Source organism: Carassius auratus, chromosome 39 (genome assembly GCF_003368295.1).
Source record: "Carassius auratus strain Wakin chromosome 39, ASM336829v1, whole genome shotgun sequence".
NCBI classification, from domain to species: Eukaryota; Metazoa; Chordata; class Actinopteri; order Cypriniformes; family Cyprinidae; genus Carassius; species Carassius auratus.
In genome coordinates, this window is record NC_039281.1 from 6,945,833 (window position 1) to 6,972,104 (window position 26,272).

At 36.1% G+C, this 26,272-nt stretch overlaps 1 protein-coding gene across 1 annotated transcript in view; it reads left to right on the top strand.

The window, feature by feature from the left end:
* LOC113057816 (protocadherin Fat 2-like) overlaps nucleotides 1-25,041 on the top strand; it is a 47,532-nt gene extending 22,491 nt beyond the window's left edge. The window contains exons 14-24 of the mRNA XM_026225344.1: nucleotides 136-525; nucleotides 6,232-6,443; nucleotides 7,562-7,699; nucleotides 7,884-8,027; nucleotides 9,705-9,902; nucleotides 10,987-11,788; nucleotides 13,362-13,516; nucleotides 19,173-19,614; nucleotides 20,506-20,665; nucleotides 21,793-22,301; nucleotides 23,950-25,041. Coding sequence (XP_026081129.1) covers nucleotides 136-525; nucleotides 6,232-6,443; nucleotides 7,562-7,699; nucleotides 7,884-8,027; nucleotides 9,705-9,902; nucleotides 10,987-11,788; nucleotides 13,362-13,516; nucleotides 19,173-19,614; nucleotides 20,506-20,665; nucleotides 21,793-22,301; nucleotides 23,950-24,422 — 3,623 coding nt within the window. The 3' untranslated portion in view covers nucleotides 24,423-25,041. The remainder of the gene's footprint in view (nucleotides 1-135; nucleotides 526-6,231; nucleotides 6,444-7,561; nucleotides 7,700-7,883; nucleotides 8,028-9,704; nucleotides 9,903-10,986; nucleotides 11,789-13,361; nucleotides 13,517-19,172; nucleotides 19,615-20,505; nucleotides 20,666-21,792; nucleotides 22,302-23,949) is intronic.
* Nucleotides 25,042-26,272: the final 1,231 nt, after the last annotated feature.

Sequence of the window (26,272 nt, forward strand, 5' to 3'; positions counted from 1 at the left end):
GGTCCTTAAAATAAAGTGCAACCATTTATATCTTACTAGACATTACTTTTAAGACTTTTAAAGTCATTTTAGTCGTCTGTTGCTCTGCTATTCCTGAACTGAAATACTGAGAATATAATGTTATAACTCTTTCAGGTATAAACTCACAGGTGAGATACTCTCTTCAAGGCGCCGAGAGCGGCTTCTTCTCCCTGGATGAAATCTCAGGAATTCTGAGACTGGAGAGATCTTTAGCTGATGAGACCAAGTCCACTTACGAGATGAAAGTCAAAGCCACTGACCGAGGCCTCCCTCGCCACCTTTTCTCCTTCGCCACCGTTACAGTACACGTGGTGGTCCTGAGTGATTACCAGCCGCTGTTTCTTAGCTCGGAGTACTCTGTACAGATCCCAGAATCACTTCAGATCGGATCGGAGGTGATCAGTGTGTCAGCCCTCACCAAAGACGACACAGAAAGTGAGCCTGTGCATTACAGCATCATCTCTGGCAATGAAGACGGCCGATTCAGGATAAACCCCGTGACAGGTAAGGGCTTTTTAATTTAGCTTTCTTTTTTGGTGGATGTAAACATTTTTTACCCTTAGAAGCACTTTACATTTAAGAGGTAGATTTGGGATTATTTTCAACAAGACATATTAATGACATTTTAAAAATATAGATTTTAAACTAGAATATGGATTTAATACACACATGTATTTAATAAACAAAATATGTTTGTACTTTTTTCACTTATATGGCCATTTTAAAGTGATTAAATTCAATCGTTTCTTGTAAAGTGTATACAAGTTCTAATATTGTTTTTAAAAATGTTTGGTCACACTTTGTTTTGAGGCACAATTTTCATTATTAACTAACTATTAAGTATGACTTTTGCATCAGTAAATTCTTAATTTGCTGCTTATTAATATTTAATAGTATGTTGTAAAGTTTAGGATTAAGGGATCTAAAATATGGTCATGCAGAATAAGGCTTTAATATGTGTTTTATGAGTACTAATAAACAGCAATTTTGCTAGTAATACACATACTAGTAAATAGTGAGAATTTGTCCTTAAAATAAAGTGTTACTGTACGTTCATATGTCTTCGACTCTCTTATTTTTCACTATCCTTTTTACTAAAAAAAACAAAAAAACAATCTGATTTAATCAATTTTACAAAAATGACAATGATTTCGAGGCTATGTTTGTTGTGCATGCACAGAACATGATTCATCATTACTTGCAGAAAGCAGACAATTTATATTAGCATGCTGCCATGTATCCTCTGTGGCTTAAACCTGTTGTGTGAAGCTGGAATTTTCTTCAGTATGAGTAAATGTTGAACTGACGAACCTGTGCTGACATGCTTTCAGTCCACACAGACACTTGTGAGCTTGTGTATTCCCATCTGTTCATTCCTGTTAGTCTCTCCTTTCTCTATTGATCGTGTCCTCTTATCACGACTCCTCAGAGCCTTCATGCTGTAGGACTTTAGTGCGGGACTGAGCCAAACTCTTTATAGGTTGTCAAACAAAATGCAACTTTGAGTTCTGCTAGCAGGCTTTCTGCAGAAATGAGTTGGCTATTTAGAGATAATTTCACTCATCAGCTTATAGTCTCACAGCGCGTAACACTCAAGCTCAGATCTGCTGGGTATGCATTGCATTTGAGACTTTTTCTTTGTGCCAAGAGACTAGTGATTAATTTTAAGATGTGCTATATAGACAGTCCTTTATATGGTATAAGAAATAAAGAGAATAGATGATTTATTGCAGTTCAGAAGCTTTTTCTTATTTTTCTAGTGTTATGTCAACAATATTTCCTGTAAGTGAAGTTTGCATGTTTTGACCTTATTTTTGTATATCCTGATAGCGCTGCATTTCAATAGAAATCACTCTTCTTTGAACAAGAGCTGATGGGTTTCATCTCTGATTGTTTTTACCTTGTCTTACCAAAAAGCGCTAGCTAATAACATTTTGACTATAAAGATCAAATGCAGTTTGTACATGAGAATATTTTTTGTTTGTCATGAAATAATTGAAATAATACTATATTACTATATTGCCTTTTTCTCATTTCATGCAAGGCCAAACTGAATAATTGTAGGATTAAAAATAAATACATTTAATTTACATCTCTTAAACCTAATTAAATGCAGTAAGAACCAGTGACACTGATGGATTCATGAGTAAGATGATTTACGGCAGGGGCGATTCTAAGATTTTGATTTTAGGGGGGCTCAGCCCCCAATAAGGGTATGATTAAAAAATATTATTTTACTATTAAGGTAGGGTTGTATACAACTAACCTTATTGCAATCCACTATTCCATTGTATTCCCTGTATTTCATATATGGGAGTAGGAGTACTGACTGAGCCATATATAACACTGTAAAAAAAAACTAATACAGTTTTTTAGATGTGACCAGTCACTGGAAAATTTTGAATTGGGAATGTAGATATTTTTTTTATATTTTTTATTTTTTTACAATAAAGACTTCCTGATTCAGTATTAGGACATTCATGTTTATCCTTTGATGATACCACTGCTTTTTCTTATGAAATGTACATGGAAATTGGCAGAAAATTAAAACAACATAAGGGTTCAATGACTGCAATGAATCTTGGGAACACAGTGGTATTGTGTGTGTGTCTGTTCTATTCTCACCTGACTGTTGCTCAATTGCAGACCTACTCCCGCACGACAAAAAAAAAATGTTGTATATCCATCTACAATGAAATATAAATTATTATATTTTATTATTATTATTATTATTATTATTATTATTAATTTTTAGCTTTTTAGCCTTTATAATCAACAATATGGTTGGTTATACATCAGGTCAGCCCCTGAACATTTATTTCATTTCAAATCATTTAACTAACCAGCTAATATTCATTAAGAATATAGACAAAACATGTATTAATGTAATTGTCTATTGGCAATATGTTTAATCTGTTATATATTTATTTATATTTATTAAAAATAACATCATTATCAATTTGCCACTTCTATAAATCAATTACTTAAAAAAAAAATTAAAAAAAATCACAGATCCCTTTACTCTTACTCTAATATATGTATCATGATACACTAATGATTAATTATTACTTAATATAAAATTATGTTTAATAATAGAAAACAAAATAACTCCACATGATGTTTCTCTCTCTGTGCCATTTAGAACTTTCAGACAATGATGTGTGTCGTTAATAATTTATTTTGCATGGCTGCATAATGTAATGCCGAAATACACAATAATATGTTTTCAATTTCAAAAAGTAAATTAAAATAAATCATGATCGTTTTCTAAAGTATGTTTTCATGGGTGTTAATCGCTTCATTTTTGTTGGAAGAAAAAACATCTGTCACACTGTGATAAAGGCTGAAAGTGAAAGCAGCGAAGACGTACTGGTATTGGATGCGAGAACACACACATCACACGCACACACGCACGCACACACACACACGCGCACACACACACACACACACACACACCTTGTACTCTCTGATGTTCGCTCTGCTCGGCGCCCCTGTGGATTGAAAAACGCGCTGAATCCATGCAGACTCAGATAAGGGGAGGAGCCGGAACTTGATGCAGCTTGCCACCGTCTCAAATGAGTTTTTAAAGGGGTCTGAAGCGATCACTAATTAATTAATCAAATAATTTTTTAGGGGGGCTGGGCATAAGTTTAGGGGGGCTGAAGCCCCCCTAAAAAGGGCCTAGCGACGCCCCTGATTTACGGAAATAAAATAATAGCAGAATTGGTGACCATATTAGACAATCGCCTGACCCACTTTGGTGAAAAAGTGAATATAATTTGATTAACAACATAACACCGCTGACATGTCAAAAGAACTCTTAAATTAAGGGGCTTAATGAAAGGGCACAAAAATATGAGAATGGACAGCTACCTAACAGTTATGGCAGTATCGCTGCAAATAGCCTCTGTAAATATTTCATATGCGTTTAAAAAAACAGTTTGAATGCTGCATTTTCAAAAATAATTCAGAAAAAAAAAAAACTATAAAAATGTGAATATCATTGCATGCTTTAGCTAATGACTCACGTTTACATGTTCATTAAAACTGAAAGGTCCTCAAGGGTTAATTTTTTGCAAGTGAGTCGTTTTGCATGTTACAGTAGGCTAATTAACTGCATTATTTTCCCCCACCCACACAGACCTTAGTTGAGGTAAACGGTGTATTTAAAAAATAAAAATAAAATAAAAATTGGTTAAGGACGATGAGGCTATGATGGATAAATGTACAGTCTGTTCAACAGATTGTGATCTGGGTGTTGAACTTCATTCAAGTAAAGCTTCCCATTCTCACACTAATTATGAAAATAGGCAAAGCTACTCAACACAGTATCTGTCATTGTGATCTGAATGGAAGTAATCCTTTATTGTTAGGAAGCTTTCATATGTTTTCATATGTTTCACATCAACATTAGAGGATAATGGGAGCTATTATACGGTATAATGTAGACTCATAACTGTTGACATCCTGACATGATAAAGAAACATGATTTTGTCATCCCAGAGACTCCTGAATGGGTAACACTTTATTTTGATTGTCCACTTTAGACATTCTACTAACTATAAGTAACTTTGCAACTCCATGTCAACATGCAGTCATTGGAGTATTAGTGTAGACTGTCTGCTTAATGTCTGACTATAAGTAACTTTGCCAGTATTTGTCAACTTATTTTTATTAACCCTGACTGTAACCCTAACCTAACAGTCTACTTATACACTAATGAGAGTTAGTTGACATGTAGTTGCAAAATTAATCATAGTTAAATATCTAAAGCAGACTATAAAAATAAAGTGTAACCCAAGAAAACTATATACATGAAATTAAATAATATAATTTTCCAGTTTTTGCATCTTCCAGTAGATGTCACAGTTTTACATCTTATTACCCATGGTTCGGTGTCACATTGCATCTCTCATGACAAGATCAGTGGGCTGTGATCCATGCTCTGACAGAATGCTTTAAAGTTACTTCAGCCATTCGAGACAAATGAAAGATAAAAATTAGACCGGACATAAACTGATGTCTGATGCTGATGGCTATTGCAATTAATTGTATTTTTTATGAATGCCAACCAATTTTTTTTTTCCCATAACAACATGCATCATTCTGCGTCTTACAATTAAATAATCTACAAATACACATTTGGCCCTAGCAAGCAACTCGTGGTAAAATGCATGGAGCACACTGATGCATCTCCATCACACTTGACATTGACAAGTGCTCTTTTTGCATAGACAAGGATTACTATTGCTGTCCACTCTTACATTACAACACCAGCTCTATGTTCAAACACAAGCACAAACATGCCTATATTGACAGAACATGTGCCAAGGACATGTTAATAATACAGTGGAGGATCTCTAAGAAAACCATTAAGTGTCACAACATAGCCCTTGATCTTTAAAATCAACACCAATAAAGAAGAAATATCACTGAAAGCAATTTTGCGCTTGTTGCAAACTGGATTCTTGATCTTGTGGTTCTGTGCTGTCTTGTTTTACTCTAATACTGCGAGCAGACAGAACAACAAGAGGTCCGGTAGTAAACTTTCTCTTCTGCTTGAGAACGAGACATAAAACAGCAGCATATACCAATAATGCACAGCAAATCCCACCGGCTTTTTACATGCTTTAGATGAATCAGCTTCTTCTAGGAATCAACTGCTTTGCAAAAACAGAAAAGGCGACACTGCATAAAGGATATCATGCATTTAGTCCAACTCCAGTGGGAAGTACATGAGAGTTATTAATCATGTTGGAATGTATGTGGTCAGCTGATGCAGCAATAAAATAAAATCAGCTGGTATTATACTGAAATGCTTTAAAACCTCTATCCAGAATCAGACTCATGAAGAAGTTAATGTCAGCATTATTCTGCACTAAGCATACAGTATGTTAGACACGCAAAGAAATCTAGAAACATTAAGCAATAAATATTTCATTACTGCACTTTACAAACTAGACACATTAGAAACAAATGTATCTTCTCCAAAACCCTCCGATCAGTTGGTAACGTGCTTCTGTCACGGGGGAAATTCTCATTTAACCCAATATATTTAGTATTTTGCCAGCATTGTAATTAGTATTTTTAATCCAGTATTAAAAAAAGGTTTCAGAACAAACTTTACTTTTCTTTGCCATTTTTTTTTGCTGGAAAACTGATAAAGAGATGGGCCAGGTCTGGATGTGATTTTGTTGTTTTGTGCCACAGGTTTGCTGTCGCTGAACTCTGCGCTGGATTTTGAGCTCTGCCGCGAGTATTACCTGTCAGTGGAGGGAGCAAGGGGCAAACCATTGCTCAGTGATATTGCCACAGTTATCATCAATATCACAGACGTCAACGACAACCCACCTGTCTTTAACCGCAGCAGCTACAGTAGCGTGATTGCAGAGGACATTTCCCCCGGGGACATGGTTCTGCAGGTATTATGCTTTCCCTTAACTGACACTGAACATCCAGTGATCAAACTTTAAAAAATAAGGCTAAAGCTGACTGCGTTATTTCTGAAGCTGGTCTACAACATATCGTTTTCTTAGTTTTTCAAGTAAAAAAATATTATATCAAGATATACTTCATATCAAGATACAAAATTGCATATTAATATGGTTAATTATGGTCTCCATTCTCTTTCTACCTTGTCTTGAAAAAAAGTAATTTTTATGAAAACAAGTTAACAGTATCTATGTAACTATGTAACTTGTAAACAAAAAAAGAAACAAATGAATACAGTGTAAAAATATTAAGCAATCTATGCAATTATACTATTTATTAATATTTCTTGTTTTTAATGATTTAATGATTTTTTTTTGTAATTTTTATTATTAATATTTTCAATATTTCTATTTAGCTTTAATTAATTTCATTTAGTTTTAGTAATTTTAATACGAAAATTTGAAATGTTGCATTGGCAGCTAAATGAAATAATTTTATGTAAAATTAAAAAATTAAATTTATGCATTTAGCAGACGCTTTTATCCAAAGCGACTTACAGTACATTCAGGCTATCAATTTTTACCTATCTAAGTATTTAATATTCATATATTATTTGATTTCAGCTATATTTAAAAATAACATTTTACTTTTGTTTAATATTACTGTATCTTGTTTGAAAGATATTTAATGGAAAACGACAAAAATACTTTTTTTTTTATGTGCCGTTTCTGGACTGTTATCATATTGCCTTTGACTTCAAATGTAAGGTGACTCAGACTTTCTCTCCATTGCATTCTATGAAGCAAATTAAATCCAACTGTTGTCAGTTTGGGGACGGGATTGAGGCAAACTATTGTGGCAGCTGTTGAGGGAATGATTTACTGCATCTGTCACTTAAGCAATCAGACAAACAGTTTGAATGGAGCAATCAGCTAATGGTGATTGTATATGAGCACTCACAGTCTGCTCCGCTATTCGTTGTGACATTAGCTGTGTCTGATGCAGACCACTAGATTAGAAGAATCTGCATTAATCCAGAGCTTTGAAGCTTTGTTAATACCACACAGGTGTGCTCATCTTCCTTTCACTAACTGTGCATCTGTCTCAGGTAAGAGCCGTCGACCTTGATGGGCCTCCAAATAACTTCATCATCTACTCTATTGTGAGCGGTGATCCACAGCAGCAGTTCAGCATCGATCCTCGCACCGGCCACATAACTGTGCGCTCCATGCTGGACAGGGAAGAGGTGAGCTTCACTTCGCGCCCAGAACACGTACTCACCTGTTTTATCAGGGGTTTAGTTGTTTCTTTTGAATCCTCTGATCACAGTTGAACAATTTAATCACTACTGTGCATATTTGACTGCTGTTATTGAACATGATGATGTTCATATCTCCATAATCCTGCTGACATGGCCCCTCGCCTTTCAGATAACACACTACTCATTAACCGTGCAAGCTGCCGATGAAGGCGATCCCCCTTTATCCTCTGCTGTCCAGGTGACTGTGACCGTTTCTGACGTCAACGACAACCCACCGATGTTCTCGCAGATCAATCACAGCCTCATCCTTCAGGTAAAAACAAACGCTTCATCCAAAATACCTTTGTGCCCCCCGCCAAGTCAATGATTTTGCTTTCTTCAGACAGACAGCTTCAGACGGCACTGTAATATCACGCCTGACGATCTAGAACAAATTCACATGAGCTCTAGGGATAACCAAGCAAATATTTCAAGATTACAGTGGTTATTTCACGGTAGAAATGAAAGAATATGTTAAAAATGGATATTTGCTTCTTGCCGATCCATCAGACACAAGGTTCAACCAAACAGTTTTCTTTAAAGAAGTTGCTTGTCAGTTTCACGATTACAAACAAACTGCTAGTAACACTGAATTAAACATTAGATTTTGAAGTAGAAAGAATGAAATAGGATTTTCTTGTAAAATGTATATATCCAATAGTCTGTGTAAAAAAACAAAAAAAAAAACAAAAAAAATTAAAGCCTTTATATGCATTGCACTATAAAATAGTTTTAATGCATTAAGTAAGTCCTGTAATGCACCTTATGATGCATTGTATAATTTCATGAATACTTGTAACCAGAGTTACAATACATTATAATACCTTTATATTCATTGTCACATCGTAAGAAAGTATAATACATTAAAACACATTGCAAACAAACCTAGAAAAATGAACATGCATTTTTTCTTTTTTTGGTTTGCCTTTATTTATAAAAATATGCACATTATAAAGACCTTTATAATGCATTATACATAAAGGCTTTAAGTAAACTGTGACCCCTTTTTATTATTTTTTATATAATTTTTTATGTTTAGAAACATTTTTTTTCTTTTCTTTTTCCAATGCACTGAATCACTAGCATGGGATTTTGGGACATCAAAGGTGACACAGCTGTCATCTCATTTGTGCTCTAAGCTGCACATGAGCACACGGGAAGCCAAGAGTTCAGGCTAAAGAGCCAATCAGCCATGTATAATAAAGTCATTTTTTTCTGCAACGGTGTTCGGACTCTCTGTTTACTCCTTCAGAGTCAGCTGGATCCATTGCTTCTAATCGTAGGGTCAACACTGCTGACTTGGAAATATTTTTCACACCCCATTTACCCCCACCCAAGGTGTCTGTGTCTTCAGAGCGCAGCGGCTGTTTAGCACCATGAAGATGGTCACTAACAATTAGGCTCATCTCTGCCAGCAGAGCGCTCTGTTTCAATTACCTTTTCCGGTTGTGCCAGCTTGAAGGAAGCACGAGGAGCACATATCAGTCCAATCAGTAGCACTTTGTTGACAAATGCAGGCAGAGTGATAAAAATCACCATCTGTTCTTGCTGTGTTTTCATTTTGACAGAATTGGGCTGTTTCTTCAAGCTTAGATTTGTTTGCACAGAAGAATCTGGCACTGAAAACGAGTCCCGTGAGAATGAGAAATATGCTATCGATTTGAAAAACAGCAAGAAACCTATAAACATAAGGGCGGATTGATCATGGTTATTATTTTCCCTGCAATTTCTATCTGGTCGCCATGATACATTCTGTTGCCAGAGCAATAGAATATAATAAAACTCAGAGGAGTGAGTTCCACAATCACTTGCATCTTGATAAAAATAAACAACACATTTGTTATTTGTTCATCTACTTTCAAGAAAGGAAGGACACCTATAACTTTCCTAGAAGTCAGATGGTATTTTCCAAACACGTGTGGCTTGATTAATGGTGTTTTTCTGGACACAGGAAGGGGAGGCTGTGGGCAGTGGAATTCTGCAGCTGCTGGTAACAGACCGAGATACGCCTCAGAACGGCCCTCCGTTCCTATTCCATATTGTCTCAGGAAACGAGGACAGGAGCTTTCACATTGACCAAGGAGGACTGCTGTCCGCATCCTCCCCGCTGAGGAGGAGAGGCAAGCCTCAGCATCTGCTAAAAATCCAGGTGGAAGATTTCATTCATCCATTTCAGTTACGAGTGCAATGCATGTTTACAACACAAGTTTGTTTCGAGATTAAAGTGGTAGTTCACACAAAATTTAAATAGTGTCATCATTTACTCATGTTGTTCTAAACCCATAAGTCTCTCTTTCTGCTGTAAAATTATTTTTTTAATGCTGCTCCTTGCTCCTATAATAAAAAAAAAGTGAACAAGGATGGGTGCTGTCAAAAATTGTCCAATCAACACAAGCCAGAATAAAAAAATAAAATAAAAAATGATATGCTACAGGACTATTCCAAGCCTTCAGAAGTCCTTTATTTATTTTTTTATCAATCACACACACACACACACACACACGCGCACGTATATATATATATATATTTATTATTTTTTTCACTTTTAAAGCAGTAACCTCAGTCCTCATCATTGTAGGGGAAAGTTCAGAATTTGCTTCTTCCAATTCATAATGCAAAATTCTATTCTATTCTATTCTATTCTATTCTATTCTATTCTATTCTATTCTATTCTATTCTATTCTATTCCATTGTATTCTATTCTATTCTATTCTATTCTATTCCATTCCATTCCATTATATTATATTATATTATATTATATTATATTATATTATATTATATTATATTATATTATATTATATTATATTATATTATATTATATTATATTATATTATATTATATACATTTCAGTAGGTTGCAAAATTGTAGGTTCAAATTATTCCCAATTAAATTATAAGGGGCACACGACCCTTTATATTCCTTCACTATCATTATGTAGAAAAGGGTAGCAAAACATCTTCCACAGAAGAAAAACAAGAAGTAATACGTGTTTGGAACAACAATAGAGTGCATAGATGATGACAGAATCTTTCGTTTTTATGTGAACTATACCTTCAAATGGAATATGGCATGTATGGGATGAGACAACCTGAACTAAACTTCATTTGTTATCTGTGCACCAGTGATTCTATCACACCGTCTTAAATTATTTAAAGCGACTCTTCAAAGGTCAGTGTATTGTTCACATGTCGCAATGTTTTTTTTCACCCATCACATAAATATCATCTCCACAGGTCACTGACAGCGGCCACCCTCCTCTGTCCTCAATATGCGTGGTGAAAATCAACATCACCGAGCAGAGCCGTTATCCACCCACTGTGACTCCTCTAGAGGTTTTCATCACCACCGCTGGTGGGGTGTTCTCCAAACGTGTCATCGGCAAGCTGCACGCCACGGACCAAGATCCCCAAGACGTCCTGTCTTACAAACTGGCTTCTGAAGGCCAGGACCAAGGCCTGTTTTCTGTGGACGCAGTGGATGGAAAGATCGTGGTGGAGAAGAACCTGGATCCAGGCCTGTACCGCTTGAACGTGAGCGTGTCCGATGGGAAATTTAACATCTGGGCGGAAGTAAAGGTCTATGTTTGGACTCCCACTCAACACGATCTGGATCAGGGCTTCACGTTGCAGTTTGCTGGACTTTCGGCGGAAGAGTTCGTGTCTGATCACTGGAGAGGCCTCCAGCGAAGCCTGGGCTTTGAGTTAAACATCCCCAGACAAGAGCTGCACATTGCCAGCTTGCAACAGCAGCCAGACTCCGTCAACATGGAGGTACTGCTGGTCCGGAGAGCTCAGGACGGCTCCGTCCAGCCCATGTCTGCTCAGCGCCTCACTGGGGTCCTTTCAGCCGTAGAAGATACGCTGGGTTTGAACATCTTGAGAATGAAGCATGATGGTTGTGTTGGTGCTGGTTGTCCACCTCGGGGTTGCAGGAATGCTGTAGTGATGAAGCAGGGGAGAATGAGTAACTACGCCACTGCACGGGCCAACTTCATCACCCCGCAGCACAGATGGGAGAGCGTGTGCTCCTGCAATGGTAGGCAACGAGACCAGCGTCTTATTCTGCATTCCACTGAGGATTTAGACAAAACTTGAGGCCTTGAATGTTGTCCCATTTCTCACTTAGTTGCACCTTTATTTTGACTGCTCTGGGTATGGTTTAAAGGGACAGTTCACCCTATATTAAATGCACCCTCATACCATTCCAAAACCATAGGGTTTTCATTGTCAAGGGAACACAAAAGGAGATTTCACATTAATTTCACGCTTTACGAGGCTTTTAAGCTCCAGTAAGGACAAAAAACAATAGCCAATATCAATGATCCCAGGGCCCTCAAGATGACTTGAAAATCATGAAAATCAAGACACTTTTGATAACCTTTTGTCTTTGACAAACTAGGATTCTCATGGCATGTGATTTCTAGACATAGAAAAGTAAATTAATAAGTAAATAAAATAAAATCTTTAAATGCTATGGGTATTTTTTATAATGTATATAGACTTTTATAGTTATGCTGTGAGTACATTGTTATTATTTATATATTATATATATATATATATATGTTAAATATATTTTTTCATAATGATTCAGTAAATAACAAATGACAGAGAAAAGTCATGGGGCGTTTGAATTTTGTTATGGTCAATGGGGGCCTTAGAGACAAAAAGGTTGAGAACCACTGGTCTATGACTTTATTATCATTATGCTCCAATGTGTCTGAAGTTACATGATCAGAAAGAAGTTGCTATTCACAGAACATTGTCCCTTCTGTAATCTCAATTGCTATTAATGTTCATATTTAAATTTGAGTCATGTAAGAACTAATGGCATTTGGCATCATCAAATCTATTTGATGCGTTGTGGCACTTTACATTTAAATGCATGTAAACATGAATTAGATTTGAGAGCTATGCCAGAGGGAAAGACATTCAAAGAATAATGACTTTAATCTCAGTCTGTTTCACAAGGAGCACACTCATACTGTAGGATTTACAGGATGATAGTTTAAATCCAATTTTATTTTGTTCTTTTTACAGCTTTAAGTCTCCGTATCACTATTTGCTTTCATTTTCTGGTAAAAATCAGTTTGAAAGTTTTTTCAAAATATCTTATGTTTTACACGTACACTACTGTTCAAAAGTTTGTAGATAGAAAGATTTTTTCAGTCTTTTGACATAATTTTCATATGCTCACAAAGGCTGCATTTATTTAATCAAAAATACAGTCCAACATTAATATTGTGAAATATTATTACAGTTTAAAATAACTGTTTTCTATTTGAATATCTTTTAAAGTGTAATTTATTCTTGTGATGCAAAACTGAATTTTCAGCATCATTAATCTCCAGTCTTCAGTGTCACATGATTCTTCAGAAATAAGTATAATATGCAAATTTGCTTCTCAAGAAACATGTCTTATTATCAATGTAAAAAAAATAAAAAAATAAAAGTTTTTGCTTTTATATTCAAGATTCATTGATAGACAAAGAGCAACATTTATTTGAAATATAAATTTTACTTTGTAAAATGTTTTCTTTACTGTAATTTTTCAGGTCCAGGTAAATGCATCGCACATTTTACCAAATGTATTTATGCTTCCTGTGTTGCAGAATCTGCAGTGAGATTTGACGGCAAGGGTTATCTGAAATACCTCTATGAAATGGAAGAGAGCAATGAAAACTTCCACCTGTCTCTTCGACTCAAGACGTCTGCAGAAGAGGGCACAGTGATGTCCACCAATGCTTCTGACTGGGGAAAACTAGAGGTATCACATTTTTCAAGCATACTAACAAAACCGTTTTTAGCTCATTCTTTTGTCTTGTATAAAAAGCTTACTTTGAGGGAACTGCCGCAGGTAAAACTCTATAATACAAACCCCCCTGCCATCCAGATCACAATAGAACGATCACAGGAAACTTCACTCCACCCCATGACAAATACAATGACCAAATGTTTGCAGCAGAAGCTTGTTTGTTCACGACTAACTGCACATTAAACGCATTAATATTCAAGAGCACATCCCAGAAGGGATTGAAACAGCTTGTGATGTGGATTTCATCCCACCCTTTGAGCACATCAGTGATAAATCAACCTGTATTTCTCAAATGAGTGTTATGATGAATCCATGGCAGACTGCTCTCCTCCTTTGACTCGGAGGCACAGTGAGGACTCTTTGAGTATTTGATTATTTAAATGGCTGAATGCAGCTTTGAAGCTTCAGCTAGAGGAAGTCTTTAAGGTACCGCACGAAAGAAAAACTAAAAAGTGCATTCATGTCCTATACATTGTGAGATAAAGAATGCAGCGAGCATGACTTGAAACGCCGACCTCTGCTTCAAAATCATATGACATCTCTCCTGGAGGACACCTCAATTAGGCACCATAATTGAATATTAAAAAAAAACGTCTTGTTGCAACATCAAAAGTGCACTCAGCTTTTTTTTTTCAAAGCTTTACCTCTGGGTTTTGAAACTTGGCAAGCTGGACCATTTCACTGTTGCAGAGGGGATTCAAAAGGAATTGTTAAACATGGTCATCTAAGAAATCTTCGGGGAACTGCTCTTCACACGCTGCAAAGCTATACCTGACATAATTTATGGAGAATCTCTCTGGAGAATTAACATTCTGGCGATCCTTAGCAAAAATCCTATCAGTTCACGTCTTTTCATTCTTTCAATTTAGCGACAGCTCGTGCTTTGAAAAGTTGTCAGATTTGAATCAATTGCTAAGCTAGTACTTTCTTTCAGTTTTCTTACCTTTTTAAGTAATTACTTTCAAATGGAAATCGAGCCTATTTGAGAAAAGCCACATTTGACAAGAAAGGGAAGAAAAGGTGACTTGTCAGTTGAGCAGCTGTAGCATTCATGAATACTGACAGCTGTGATCTATCTAACATTATTAAGAGAAACGAGATCTGTGGTGGGATAGATACGGTAGAACTGATACCCTTTAATGCATTGAAGAGTCCAAGCATGGGGGCATTGATCGCAATAATTAGGTTTTTCTTCTAACTCGACTCACATCAGGAGGTCTGTTACGAAACCTACCTAGACAGCATTGTAAGAAATCACAGACACAATCCTGATGCCAAGAGTCTTCCGAACAGCATGGTATAAAATTATTCATCTGAGATTCAGCATGTGGACCAAATTCTAATGCAACATTTTATCCAAAATAGTAGATAGAATGAATGATATATGTTGTTTTTTTTAATATATATTAATTTAAAAAGCTTTTTATTCAGCAAGGATTGATTACATTGGTCAAAAGTGACAGTAAAGACCTTTATAATAAAAAATAAATGCTTTTTCTCTTACTTTCTATTCGTCAAAGAATGACTCAAATAAATAAATAAGTTTGCCTAAATATGTTAAGCAGCACAACTGTTTTCAACATTGATAATAATAATAATTATGTTTTTTGAGCAGCAAATCAGCATATTATAATGACTTCTGAAGGATCATGTGACACTGAAGACTGCTGAAAATTCAGATTAGCATAACATTGCATATTGAAAATACTATATATTTAAATAGAAAACAGTTATTTTAAATTGTAATAATATTTAACAATATTACTGTTTACTATACTTTTACTGTATTTTTGGAGAGGTCTTATCAACATTTAAAAATCTTATATACCCCAAACTAGTGAATACATTCATACAAAAACAGTCATTCACAACTTAAAAGTATCTGTAAAAATGTATAATAACTGCATGCTATTAATCATTAGTTAAGCATTAGGAAACTGTTAATTCATCATTTATAAAGCATTAATAGACATTTATAAGCAGTTTATAAATACAGATATAAATGCTTTATACCTGATTTAAAAGCATATCTATAATGTATTTTTTCATACTTTATTAATGATCAATTTATCATTTCTAAATTAAGTATAGCATTATTTACACACCAGTTATTAAGGAGTTGTCAGTGGTTCATAAGATCACTTAGAAATTGTAAGTAAATGATTAATAAACTATTTAAATGTGCATTCATACATCTTTTTATTCAGACATATAGTAATAGTTACTTATAGTGTTAATAAATGGTTTATTAACATGTATTTCTACTGTAATTCAGGGTTAATTCATGTAGTTGTTAGTTAACTATTTTTGTCAGCTCATCTAAAGTGAGGACTATTTATGCCTTGTAAAGCTTTTACAAATGAGATTTAAATGCTGTTAATATTTCTATGTTCTGCATCACTGTGTTGTGTTTGTTTCTGTTTTTTGTTTAGAAGATAACTGAGCCTTTAAATATCCTTTATAAATGCTTTACAAGGCATAACTAGACTCACTTTAGATGAGCTCACATAAATAGTTAACTGACCACTACTATATGCTTTATAACTAACTGAATTTACTACATTTCTTGTGATCTTATGAATCACTGGCAACTCCTAAATAACTGGTTTGTAAATAATGCTATACTTCATTGAGAAATTATAAATTAATCATGAATAAAGTATGAAAATACAATTATTAAACACATTATAGATATGCTTTTAAATTAAGAATAAAGCATTTATATCTGTATTTATAAACTGCTTATTACTGTCTATTAATGCTTTATAAATTATGAATTATATGCTTAATTAATGATTAATAGTGTGCAGTTATTATAAAGTGTTACCAAAGTATCTATAAAAATGTTTATTCTAGTAATCCATCGGTTGTCAACCCCGTTCCTGTTTAAATCCCATGCTATTTGTTCATGAGGAGTTGCTGCCATCTTGAATAGGATGCTACTTTTATGAATCCAGTGGACAATAAAGCAGAAACAGAGCTTTTATCCAATCATTCACTGAGAGATAATAACAGTAATCAAGTGAGGGATAATAGTCATGCGGTCGTGACCAACAGGCATGTATATAGGACGATCAGGAAATTATTCATTAATGCATGGTGTATTTTGCTAAAACGACCAGCGCAATTTAAACGATCTCACTTAATACACAGCTGCTTGCCAAATAAATCGTTGCACATTAATGTGAGTTGAAATAACTTTTGCCACAGTATGCCATGACTGACCGATGATTGTCAAATATACAGAGAATTGAGTATTGATGATGAATATTGGTTAGTTTAACCATATCAGCAAAACAGAATAGAATTTTGCCATCATACTCTGCAGTCATCATTTCACAAGGCAAATAACTGGGCAGGGAATATCACCTCCTTAACAATAATAATAATCGCTTAAATAATTATTGCATGCTTAACCATAAATGTTTAGTTAGCTGTGTTATTTTCTGATTTACAAGCACAGCGAGATCATATGCTTTTAGTTTAGTTTTTAGTTTTTTTTCTTCTTCTTACCTGTCAAACTCAGCATTGCCCTCGAGGAACATTCACCTTCATCGAGTTCTCTTGGGGAGAGTTCCTCTTCCTCTCTTCCTTTTCTGTGCTCATCTCACCACCACCATCACTGCACACTCAGCTCAGCCCAGCACAGCAAAATCAAACAGAAGCTCTGTCCAATGAAAGCAAATGAGCAAAACCCATGGGCTGACTGGTATCAGATCAGAGCAAAAGGCTCTGTGCTTCACTCCTCACATCGCAAAAGTCTCTGAAGACTCTGCCGCAGCAATTAAGGGGCTGCTGTGAAGGAGATGATTGTTAATAATGTATACTCTCAGCACCAGTGTAATACTTTCAGATGTGAAGTGCACACACACACACACTATGTTTTTTTAATGCACAGAACAGGAAACTAATACATGCTTATGTGAGTGATCCATTACTGTGGGTGGATCGCTGAGGATGCATAGTGTCAGCGTCTGTTTGAATGCTTTGTAGCATAAAAAAGTTGTTGGTGTGATTGAAGTAGAACTAACCGCGTTCTCCCTCGAGCTCTGTCATTCACAACTACCTTTAGCACACACAAAGGGCTTCTTATCTCCCACAGAGCGAGTGCAGAGAGCACACACTTCCAGCTGTGCAGAAACACAACCTATCAAACCTACTTCAGCAAGAGCATCGCTAACTCTCCAGCAACCTGGGCACAGTCCGTAAATATGTGACGCCAGGCTACAGCTAATAAGTCTATAGCCTACTTTTGTCTTCATGTTTTTTGAATATTTGCAAGACTGAAGATGTTTTTCCTAATGCTCATTTTTCTTTACATTCAATATGAAATGTATACTTCTCTTCTGTGATGATCATGCCTTAAATTTTAGACTTTACTACAAACATAGACGTTATTTATTTTGGCGTTTTTAAGACCTGGGACAGTCTTGTGCACTTACTTCCTATAAATAAAGTCAATTATATGTTTGCAGAGTGAGTGTTGAACTTTTCTTCTGAAGTTTGAAATTCAAATTTCTTTGGAGTTGAACCACGTCTGCGTCTGGTTAAGTATCTGTGTATTTTACAGCTTTAAGATTATGTTAATTTGTTGATGTAGTTCGACCATAGCGTCTACAAATCCTTACACTATACAAAAGTGAAGCCTAAATATCGTAGTATAGCCACTGTCATCTTGCGAAAATTATGTTATTTGCAACCTAAGTCGGTGCAGACATGATTCATTTGGAGCCTGACCCCTTGTCCAAATACCCACACTTGCGGTCTTAGCCACTTGAGAGCACGCGTGTGTGACAGGAAGTAAGTATACATGACTGTCCCAGATCTTAAAAACGCCAAAGTGCAGTACCCTTAATGCACACTAAATCCACACTTTCTCGAATACAAGCCTTAGTGTATACAATCATGCATCATGTTGTGGAAATAAATCGTGAGACTTTTTGCCGAGAACTCTCCAGAGCTCATGGAAATTTTCCAATGTAGATAAAGACAAAGTTCTGTAAACGTGCATTTTTACAACACTCTAAGTGTATCCTATCAGGTAATGAAAAGTCTACACACACTTGTGGCCTTAATGCTCATTTGAACAGACCAAATACAGGAAGTGCGACATATAAGTGGTCAAGTGCAAACACTGCAAGTGTGGGTATCTGGTCAAGGGGTGAGTCTACACAACAGTGATTCATTTGGAGGCCGATTCCGCGCAGTAGTGATCATGAGTCGCAGAATCAAAGTCCTCATGACTGTGTGTCAAGGTCATATGACCTTGAAAAATTAACCGGGTAACGTTATTTCAGGTTGCGAAGTTGCACCCAAAAATATTTTTCATTAATGAACAATTAATTAACTTTTATCATTATAATTTCATAAAGTGTAAATCAGAAAATTTGAATTAAAAGTGAAAATATGTCATCACTTTTTTAATGCTTACACCACGTCATTTTCACAGTCAGTAGATTAACCCTCTATATTAAGAATATTATAAAAGTTTTTCAAATCCATATGAAACCTTTATGAATACAAAGTGTTCATTTCAAACTTTTTCATTTTCCAGTTCTTCTCATGAATACAGTTTTTTTGTCATTGACTCATTTGTGTGTTTTTCTAGCTGGTGGACAAGGAGCTGTGGCTCAGATATAGATGTGGCAACATGCTTCCTGCCAATCTGCATGTGGTCAACCACCCTGTGGCTGATGGCCGCTGGCACCACGTCTCTCTGGAGGTCAACGGCTCAACCCTTAGACTCACCATTGATGCCAGCCACTCCAACTCTGTGGTTCTGCCTCAGCCCTGCAAACTCAGTCAGTCCGGTGGAGCCCTGGTGCTGGCCAACTTCAATCCCAGCACAGATGCAGGGGGACTGGGCTTTACTGGATGTTTGGAGAGCATACAGTTCAATGGAGAGATGGTGAGAGGAGAGGAGGTGATGACAGGAACCGGCCCGCAGACCGGCAGAGTTTTCGGGATCTACCAGTGCTGCTCTGATGTGAAGATCTGTGCCAGTAATCCTTGTGAGAATGGAGGCACTTGTGTTGAAGACCCCAGTGAAGGTGGGAAAGCAATGTTACTCTTATGGGGGAATATTTGCAAACACATTGATTATTGTTTTACCTACCAATCCATAAAATATAATCTGCAAATTAGGTCAGTAAATCTGAAAGCCATTTGCACACTACAGTTTTCCATCTTGCTTGTCTACACCTTGAGTTTTGACATATGGATGATTATAATGCTACATGATTTCATCATCATATGATGAATTTCTGCTGCCAGGATCACTAGAAAATGTACACAAACATCTCTGTAAAATAAGATGCATGTGTAGAAATAATAAAAACAGAAAAGGTTTGTGCTGAAAAAAAAAAATGATGACACTTCACAATAATTTTTCAATTGTTGACGTAAGTTAATGTAAACAAAAAATAAAAACAGATTTAGGTTTAATAAAAAATTAAGTTGAAAACATTTTATTTTCTATATAAATCAACAATAATCTATGTTAATAAAAGCTGTAAAATTTTGTCAGTTTAAAAATGCATTTAACTTAAACTAATTGAACGTGTCCATTATAGTGCTAATGTCTGAAAGTGAGCAAATAAATTCACCACCTAAATATTTCACCATATTGATTCATGTTATACTGGGAAGTAAGTGATTGGGAAGTAAGGAATTAATTCTTGAATATTATTCAAGGTACCTTAACAAATTGGTAAGGGACAACAAACAGAAATGCCATAGTCTTTGGAGTATATATGCAGCAAAACACAGATATGGAAATAAAGCTAGGGAGAAAATAATCTCCACTGCATCTCCATTCAAAAGATCTCTCAATACCCCAGTGTCAATATTCACTTTCATGTCAGCACAGAGAAGTTCCTATGGAAATGTCTTTGTTATTCTCATTATTACTCTAAGATGCATTTTTTCCATCCGTCCTCCAGAGTTTCACTGTAGCTGTCCATCGCCATACTCTGGCTCTCGCTGTGAGAACAGCATCCTGCCGGACGATCTTTGTGCATCCCAGCCATGTGCCAATGGTTTGTGTATGCCAAATAATCAAGGGTACATCTGCAACTGCTCTGCACAAATCGCTGGAAACAGGTGAGACTCACACAGCGAAGCTCTTGAAATCACACATGCATATTATGTCCTTGGAGAAAGGCATTGAGTATTCTGACTAATTTGCATGAGAATGAACCCTCACGCACACAGGTTACATGTTATGTGCATTTTCTATTTGCTGTGTGCTTTTGAGGTAACATATTAAAACATTATCGATTGTCCTCTTTCATATATAACACCAAAGCTTGAGTAAATTAGTCATGGAGTGAGATATTCAATCAATAGATGTCCTTCTGTGTGTCTATCTCTGTGTGCATTAATGCATAACACTATATTGGTCCTCACAGCATCACTGTTTATGTATATCCAAGACGGGAAACTTTACAAACACTGTTATAAAAATTAAAATAAACAATCCTTTATATTAAATATAATAGTCTACTCTACAGAAATTGAATCAATTAATCAAATGTGAAAATAAAACAATGCATAGTTTTCCCCGTATTAATTAAATACACACAGATTTTTATTAAAATTACTTAAGTTATTCAGTAAAGAGCGGTGAATAATTCTCTCGTTTTCTTTTGTTGTTTGATTAATATTAACTGACTTGAAACATCTGGTCACTGAATGCACAATCACTTTCCCGATTATTTTATGTTCACTTAAGACATAACTGACTGCGTTTAACTGAAAAATTGCCAAAACAACTGTGTTGATAAAAAATGGTTGGTTTAAAAACTTTTAACATATTGTTATGTTCAGATATTCACACAGCAAAATATTTTGACCATTTTGTGAAAATGTTCAAAAATGCTGGAGGTGCCTGGCAACAGAAAACACTGCCAAGGAAAGTTAACCCTAGCATTCAATAATATCAAGATATCTCAGATTAAATAATATGGAATGTTAAAAATAAAATCCTCTTTATTTCTCAAGATGATAAGAGTTGTTGAAACACCCAGATGATAGCTTGATAACATAACTGTTTGCATGCATAAAGAAAATGTAAAAGAAATGTATCTGATACACTGGACGTAGTTTGGAATGAGGAAGATATTATATTTTTCCATGTGTTATCTGTGACCGAGTGTGAGAATATCTAGATCACTGTGGCCCATGAACACACACTCCTACATTCAGTCAACTCTTCCTTCTCTTTGCAGATGTCAGAATGCATGCACTCCCAATGCATGTCGGAATGGCTTTCAGTGTTCAGTCGCTGAAAACTCAATCCACTGTGAGCGCAACACCTCCCTTTCTTATGTGGAAATCGCAGAGATCTGTGCAGGCATACTGGGGCTTGTCCTCCTCATCGCGGCCTTTGTGTGTTTCCGAAAACACTACGTCAGCCGTAAGAAGCACAAGTCCGGCTGCGTGCAGGACTCCAACGGCTACTTCCCAACTTTGCCTAAAAGCATGATGAAAATAACTGAGATCAGCTCTCCTATGGAGGTCAGCACCCTGATTGGCTCCACAGGTGATATGGTTAACAGCCCGTTTCATTCCCTCAAACCTTGTGAACAGAGAGAGCTCGGCCCTCAGGTGGGCTCTCAGTCCCAGAGGCCTCAGGGTCCTGTGATTTGCAGCGTTGCTCCTAATCTACCTCCTCCACCCTCCACCAGCTCTGATAACGACTCTGTTATGAAAAACAACTGGGAGCACGACTACGAAGGTGAGAACTTATTTATTATTTTCTCAGCTTCAACAGCCACTTCACTTCATTTGGAATTTAGTCACATCGTAAAAGACGAAAGGGGTTGCAGGACAATGGAAAAGCAGGTGCAGGTCATATTCAGTGATATCTTCTGTTTGCTGCAGCACTGAACACTTTCTCATGTGTTTCTCTTCTGAAAAGCTGTGGCATGATTTTAAATGTAAATATCACATTTAAAATTGTGGCATACTAAAATTCTCAAGCACATCCCTGACACTCAAGCATTTCAGAAACAGTTGAGAATTTTTCCATTTGAACATAAACATGCAATTTTTTCTAAATTCAAGTAGTTATTAGGACAGTGTTTACCTAATGCAGAGTCTCTGCTGTTTGTGGAGCATCCAACATTGCGTTGATGGAAAGTTTATGAGTGGATCACCATAAACTGTCATTAACAGTGCAAAAAACTGTCATGTCCCACTTGCATAGTGAGAAACTCTGAGCGACACTTTAATAGTTTCATATATTTGGACATATTGGGTATTTTATTGGTTTAATAATAATATTAAAGTCACTCACCAGTGAGAGGAATTATCTCCTGCTCTTGCCGTTAGGGATGCACACCACATCGATACCCATATAATTAGAGGATGAAAGTGGAGACTTTTATTTGGTCAGTATATGTCGATATTAGATTGGTGCATATTTTGTGTATTTAATTTTGCGTTTATTTCCACTTAGCCCTGCTGTCATCTCTCACTTAAAGTTAATCTTTAAATACAGTTTAATAATATAAATCTCATAATGATCTGCGATTCCTGAAACCATTTTAAAAAAGTATTTACTTTTTAAAAATGTTTTATTTGTTTAGACAATATAGAATAAATAAATAAAGTCCAAATGTTTGGGATCTTACCATTTTAAATGTTTTTCGTCTATTTAAATTCTATTTACTCATCACACAAAATAATGGACAAAAACTGTAATTTCCAGAAAGCCTATCATTTTCTATAATTATAATAACCTTGCACTTGAAGATACCACATTATGTTATAATTTTATACTCAAAAAAAAAAAAAAAATGAGTGAAAACGACCTATTTTAGCTTTAGGTTCTAAAGGGTTAAAAAAAAATATTTTGTCGAGGGCACTTTAAAATGGACAAAAATGTTAAGCAACACAACTCCATTATTGATAATGATACTAAATGTTTCTTGAGCACCAGAATGATTTCTGAAGGTCTTGTGACACTGAAGACTGGAATAAAGACTGTTGAAAATTCAGCTTTGCATCACAAATAAATTCTATTCTATTCTAACTTATATCAAAAACAAGTTAAAACAAATATTTTAAATAGTAATAATATTGCACAATTTTACAGTTTTCACTGCATTTTTAGCAAATAAATGCAGCCTTAATGAACGTAAAAAATAAAAAAATAAAAATCTTACCAACCCCAAACTTTTGACCAGAACATGAAAATATAATTTAAATATTTGTGCATCACCTACATGTAGAACTTGTGTACGTAAAAATATCCACATGACTAAGTGCAAGTGAAATCCTGTGGCACAACCCGTCGACATAGACCTAACTCATCTACTACTCTCAGAACTGATTTGTGCAACCCCTGTTTGCAAGAAATAAAGAATAACTCTCATTCACAGTGTATCCAGCTGATCCGGACTACTACGGCCGACCCACGGTTCAAGAGTTCCCACAGTTTGACATTGTGGAAAGCACCTTCTCGACGGCCAACACAGAGTCACGCAGGAACTCTCGCTTCGGAGGCTTTCCTTTCCCGCTGGACCGCGCCGACCGCCGCGCTCCATTACCCCCTTGTTACAGCAATCAGAATTTAGATGACTTCTTGGGGCCCGATGGTCTGCCACTTCCCAGCTCTCAGTGCCCTAACGAGTACACTGCCATAAGCTACTACCCTACCCAGCACACTCGCAGCCTGGACAACGTCTCCAGTGGCTTTAAGAGGCTCAGCGTGCGTTTGAGCGTGGCACAGCCTTCCTATGCGGACGGAGACAGATCTACGCGGCCTGGATCTACTAGAAGGACACTCAACAGTTATGCTGGATCAGATATGGTGGAGAGTGACTACGGCAGCTGTGAGGAGGTCATGTTTTAAGAGACTTCAGTGGATCAAAGGTCCCGTGTGAGTGGGTTATAGAGGGGAAGCTCATCTCGTGCACATAGTATATGAAGCTCAACGGCTGAAAGCAACAGAAGCACTATCAGTATTAATAGTCACTTTCAGGGAAAACAAATAAGTGTGTGTGAAATGCAACTTTCCTCATTGTTTGCCCTTTAGGAATCTGTAGAATTATTGCATGGTCTTACAATGTCTACGATGTAGTTATAACTGATGTTATTAGTGTTTAGAGATAATGCGGCCTCATCTAGTATTGCGAGTTCAATCGCACCCCGTCCAGTTTGGTTGGAAAATATGTTCTTTTCAGCACGTGCTAATTGACTGATTGTAGTGTTGCATGCCATCATCAGATTGGAATCCAGCTGTGGGATGGATGATTATTTTTGTAAAATATTGGAGCCCATATGTGCTCACCCAAACCAGTGTACTATGAAATGTGATGTTTTCAGTCGTCCCATATGGCGTAAACATTTTTCGCGATGCAGGTTATCTTGAAGCACATTTCACTACAGCTAAACAGCAGTATAGAGGTTACGCAGATTTGTACAAGAGACTGAAGCAGAGGCTGGCTCCCTGTTGTATATATATATATATATATATAAAATAGTGCACAATGTGAAATATAATGTATGTTTATGAAATATCAAATGTAGGTCAACGGTAAATTGATGTGTCTTTGGTTGTTGGGAAATGTACAACTTTTTGATTCAAGCAATCAGGCCAGATTTGGAGAAATTTTGCATTGCATCACTTTACACTTTAAATTCATTACATCAGAATGAATTCCATCAGAATGAGAGTCCAAACAGCTGATAAAAATATCACAATAATCCACAAGCAATCCACACCATTCCAGTCCATCATTTAATGCATTGAAGTGAAGAGCTGCATGTTTGTAATAAACAAATCCAACAAGGCATTTTAACTTTAAACCGTCGCTTCTGGGGAAAATACGAGTCTATATTAACACAACTCTCACAGCAGGGGATGGATGCCAGTGAAACAATGCCAGATTTCCTCAAATCTGTTCAGATGAAGAAACAAACTCATTTACATCTTATATGGCCTGGGGGTGAGTACATGTTCAGCAAATTTTCATTTTTGGGTGAACTTTTCCTGTAAGATGTGTCTGAATTGCTGCGCTTGGTGAATAGTAATTTTAAACGTGAACCCTGCGCTGGCTTTATCTTCTCATGCTGCAGATGTTTTGCAGTTTTAGTAGTTTTCAGTGATCAAAGGAAATCAAACTTAAGCCATAAAAAATCTCCATGCAGCTTTTTATGGCTCAATTATGCTTCATGACAAACTGTCATAATGCTTACTAATCATTATAAAAGATAAAAAAAAAAAAATACTGCCAAACTGAACTGATTGAAGAATATGTATATGTGTGTGTGAACATCACAAACAGCTGCATTTTATATTCTAAGGCACTTCTGTCTTTGAACTGTTCATCATAACATTTATGTAATCTATAGGGTTCAATAATTTCTTGTTATGAATAGGGATTTCCAACAGAGTACATTTTATTGGATGCAAAGATGAGCTGAATGCGACTGGTTTTAGAGACTGGTGCATGTGTTATCAGATGATATTGCATGTGCTCCCTTCCCTCGTTGACTGCTACTTCACTGTAGTGTTTAGTGTTTCAAATGACACAATGTTGATGTACATATTATTGGCAGCTGTTTGCAAGTATTTGTTATGATCTGCCGTATGTTTGTGCAGTGGGTATGGTAAGTGTGAATGTCATTTTTTTTAATTTAGAAAATTGAATATGGGATGAAACCCGACTTTTAAATGAGTTCCTCTGTGAGAGAATCTGT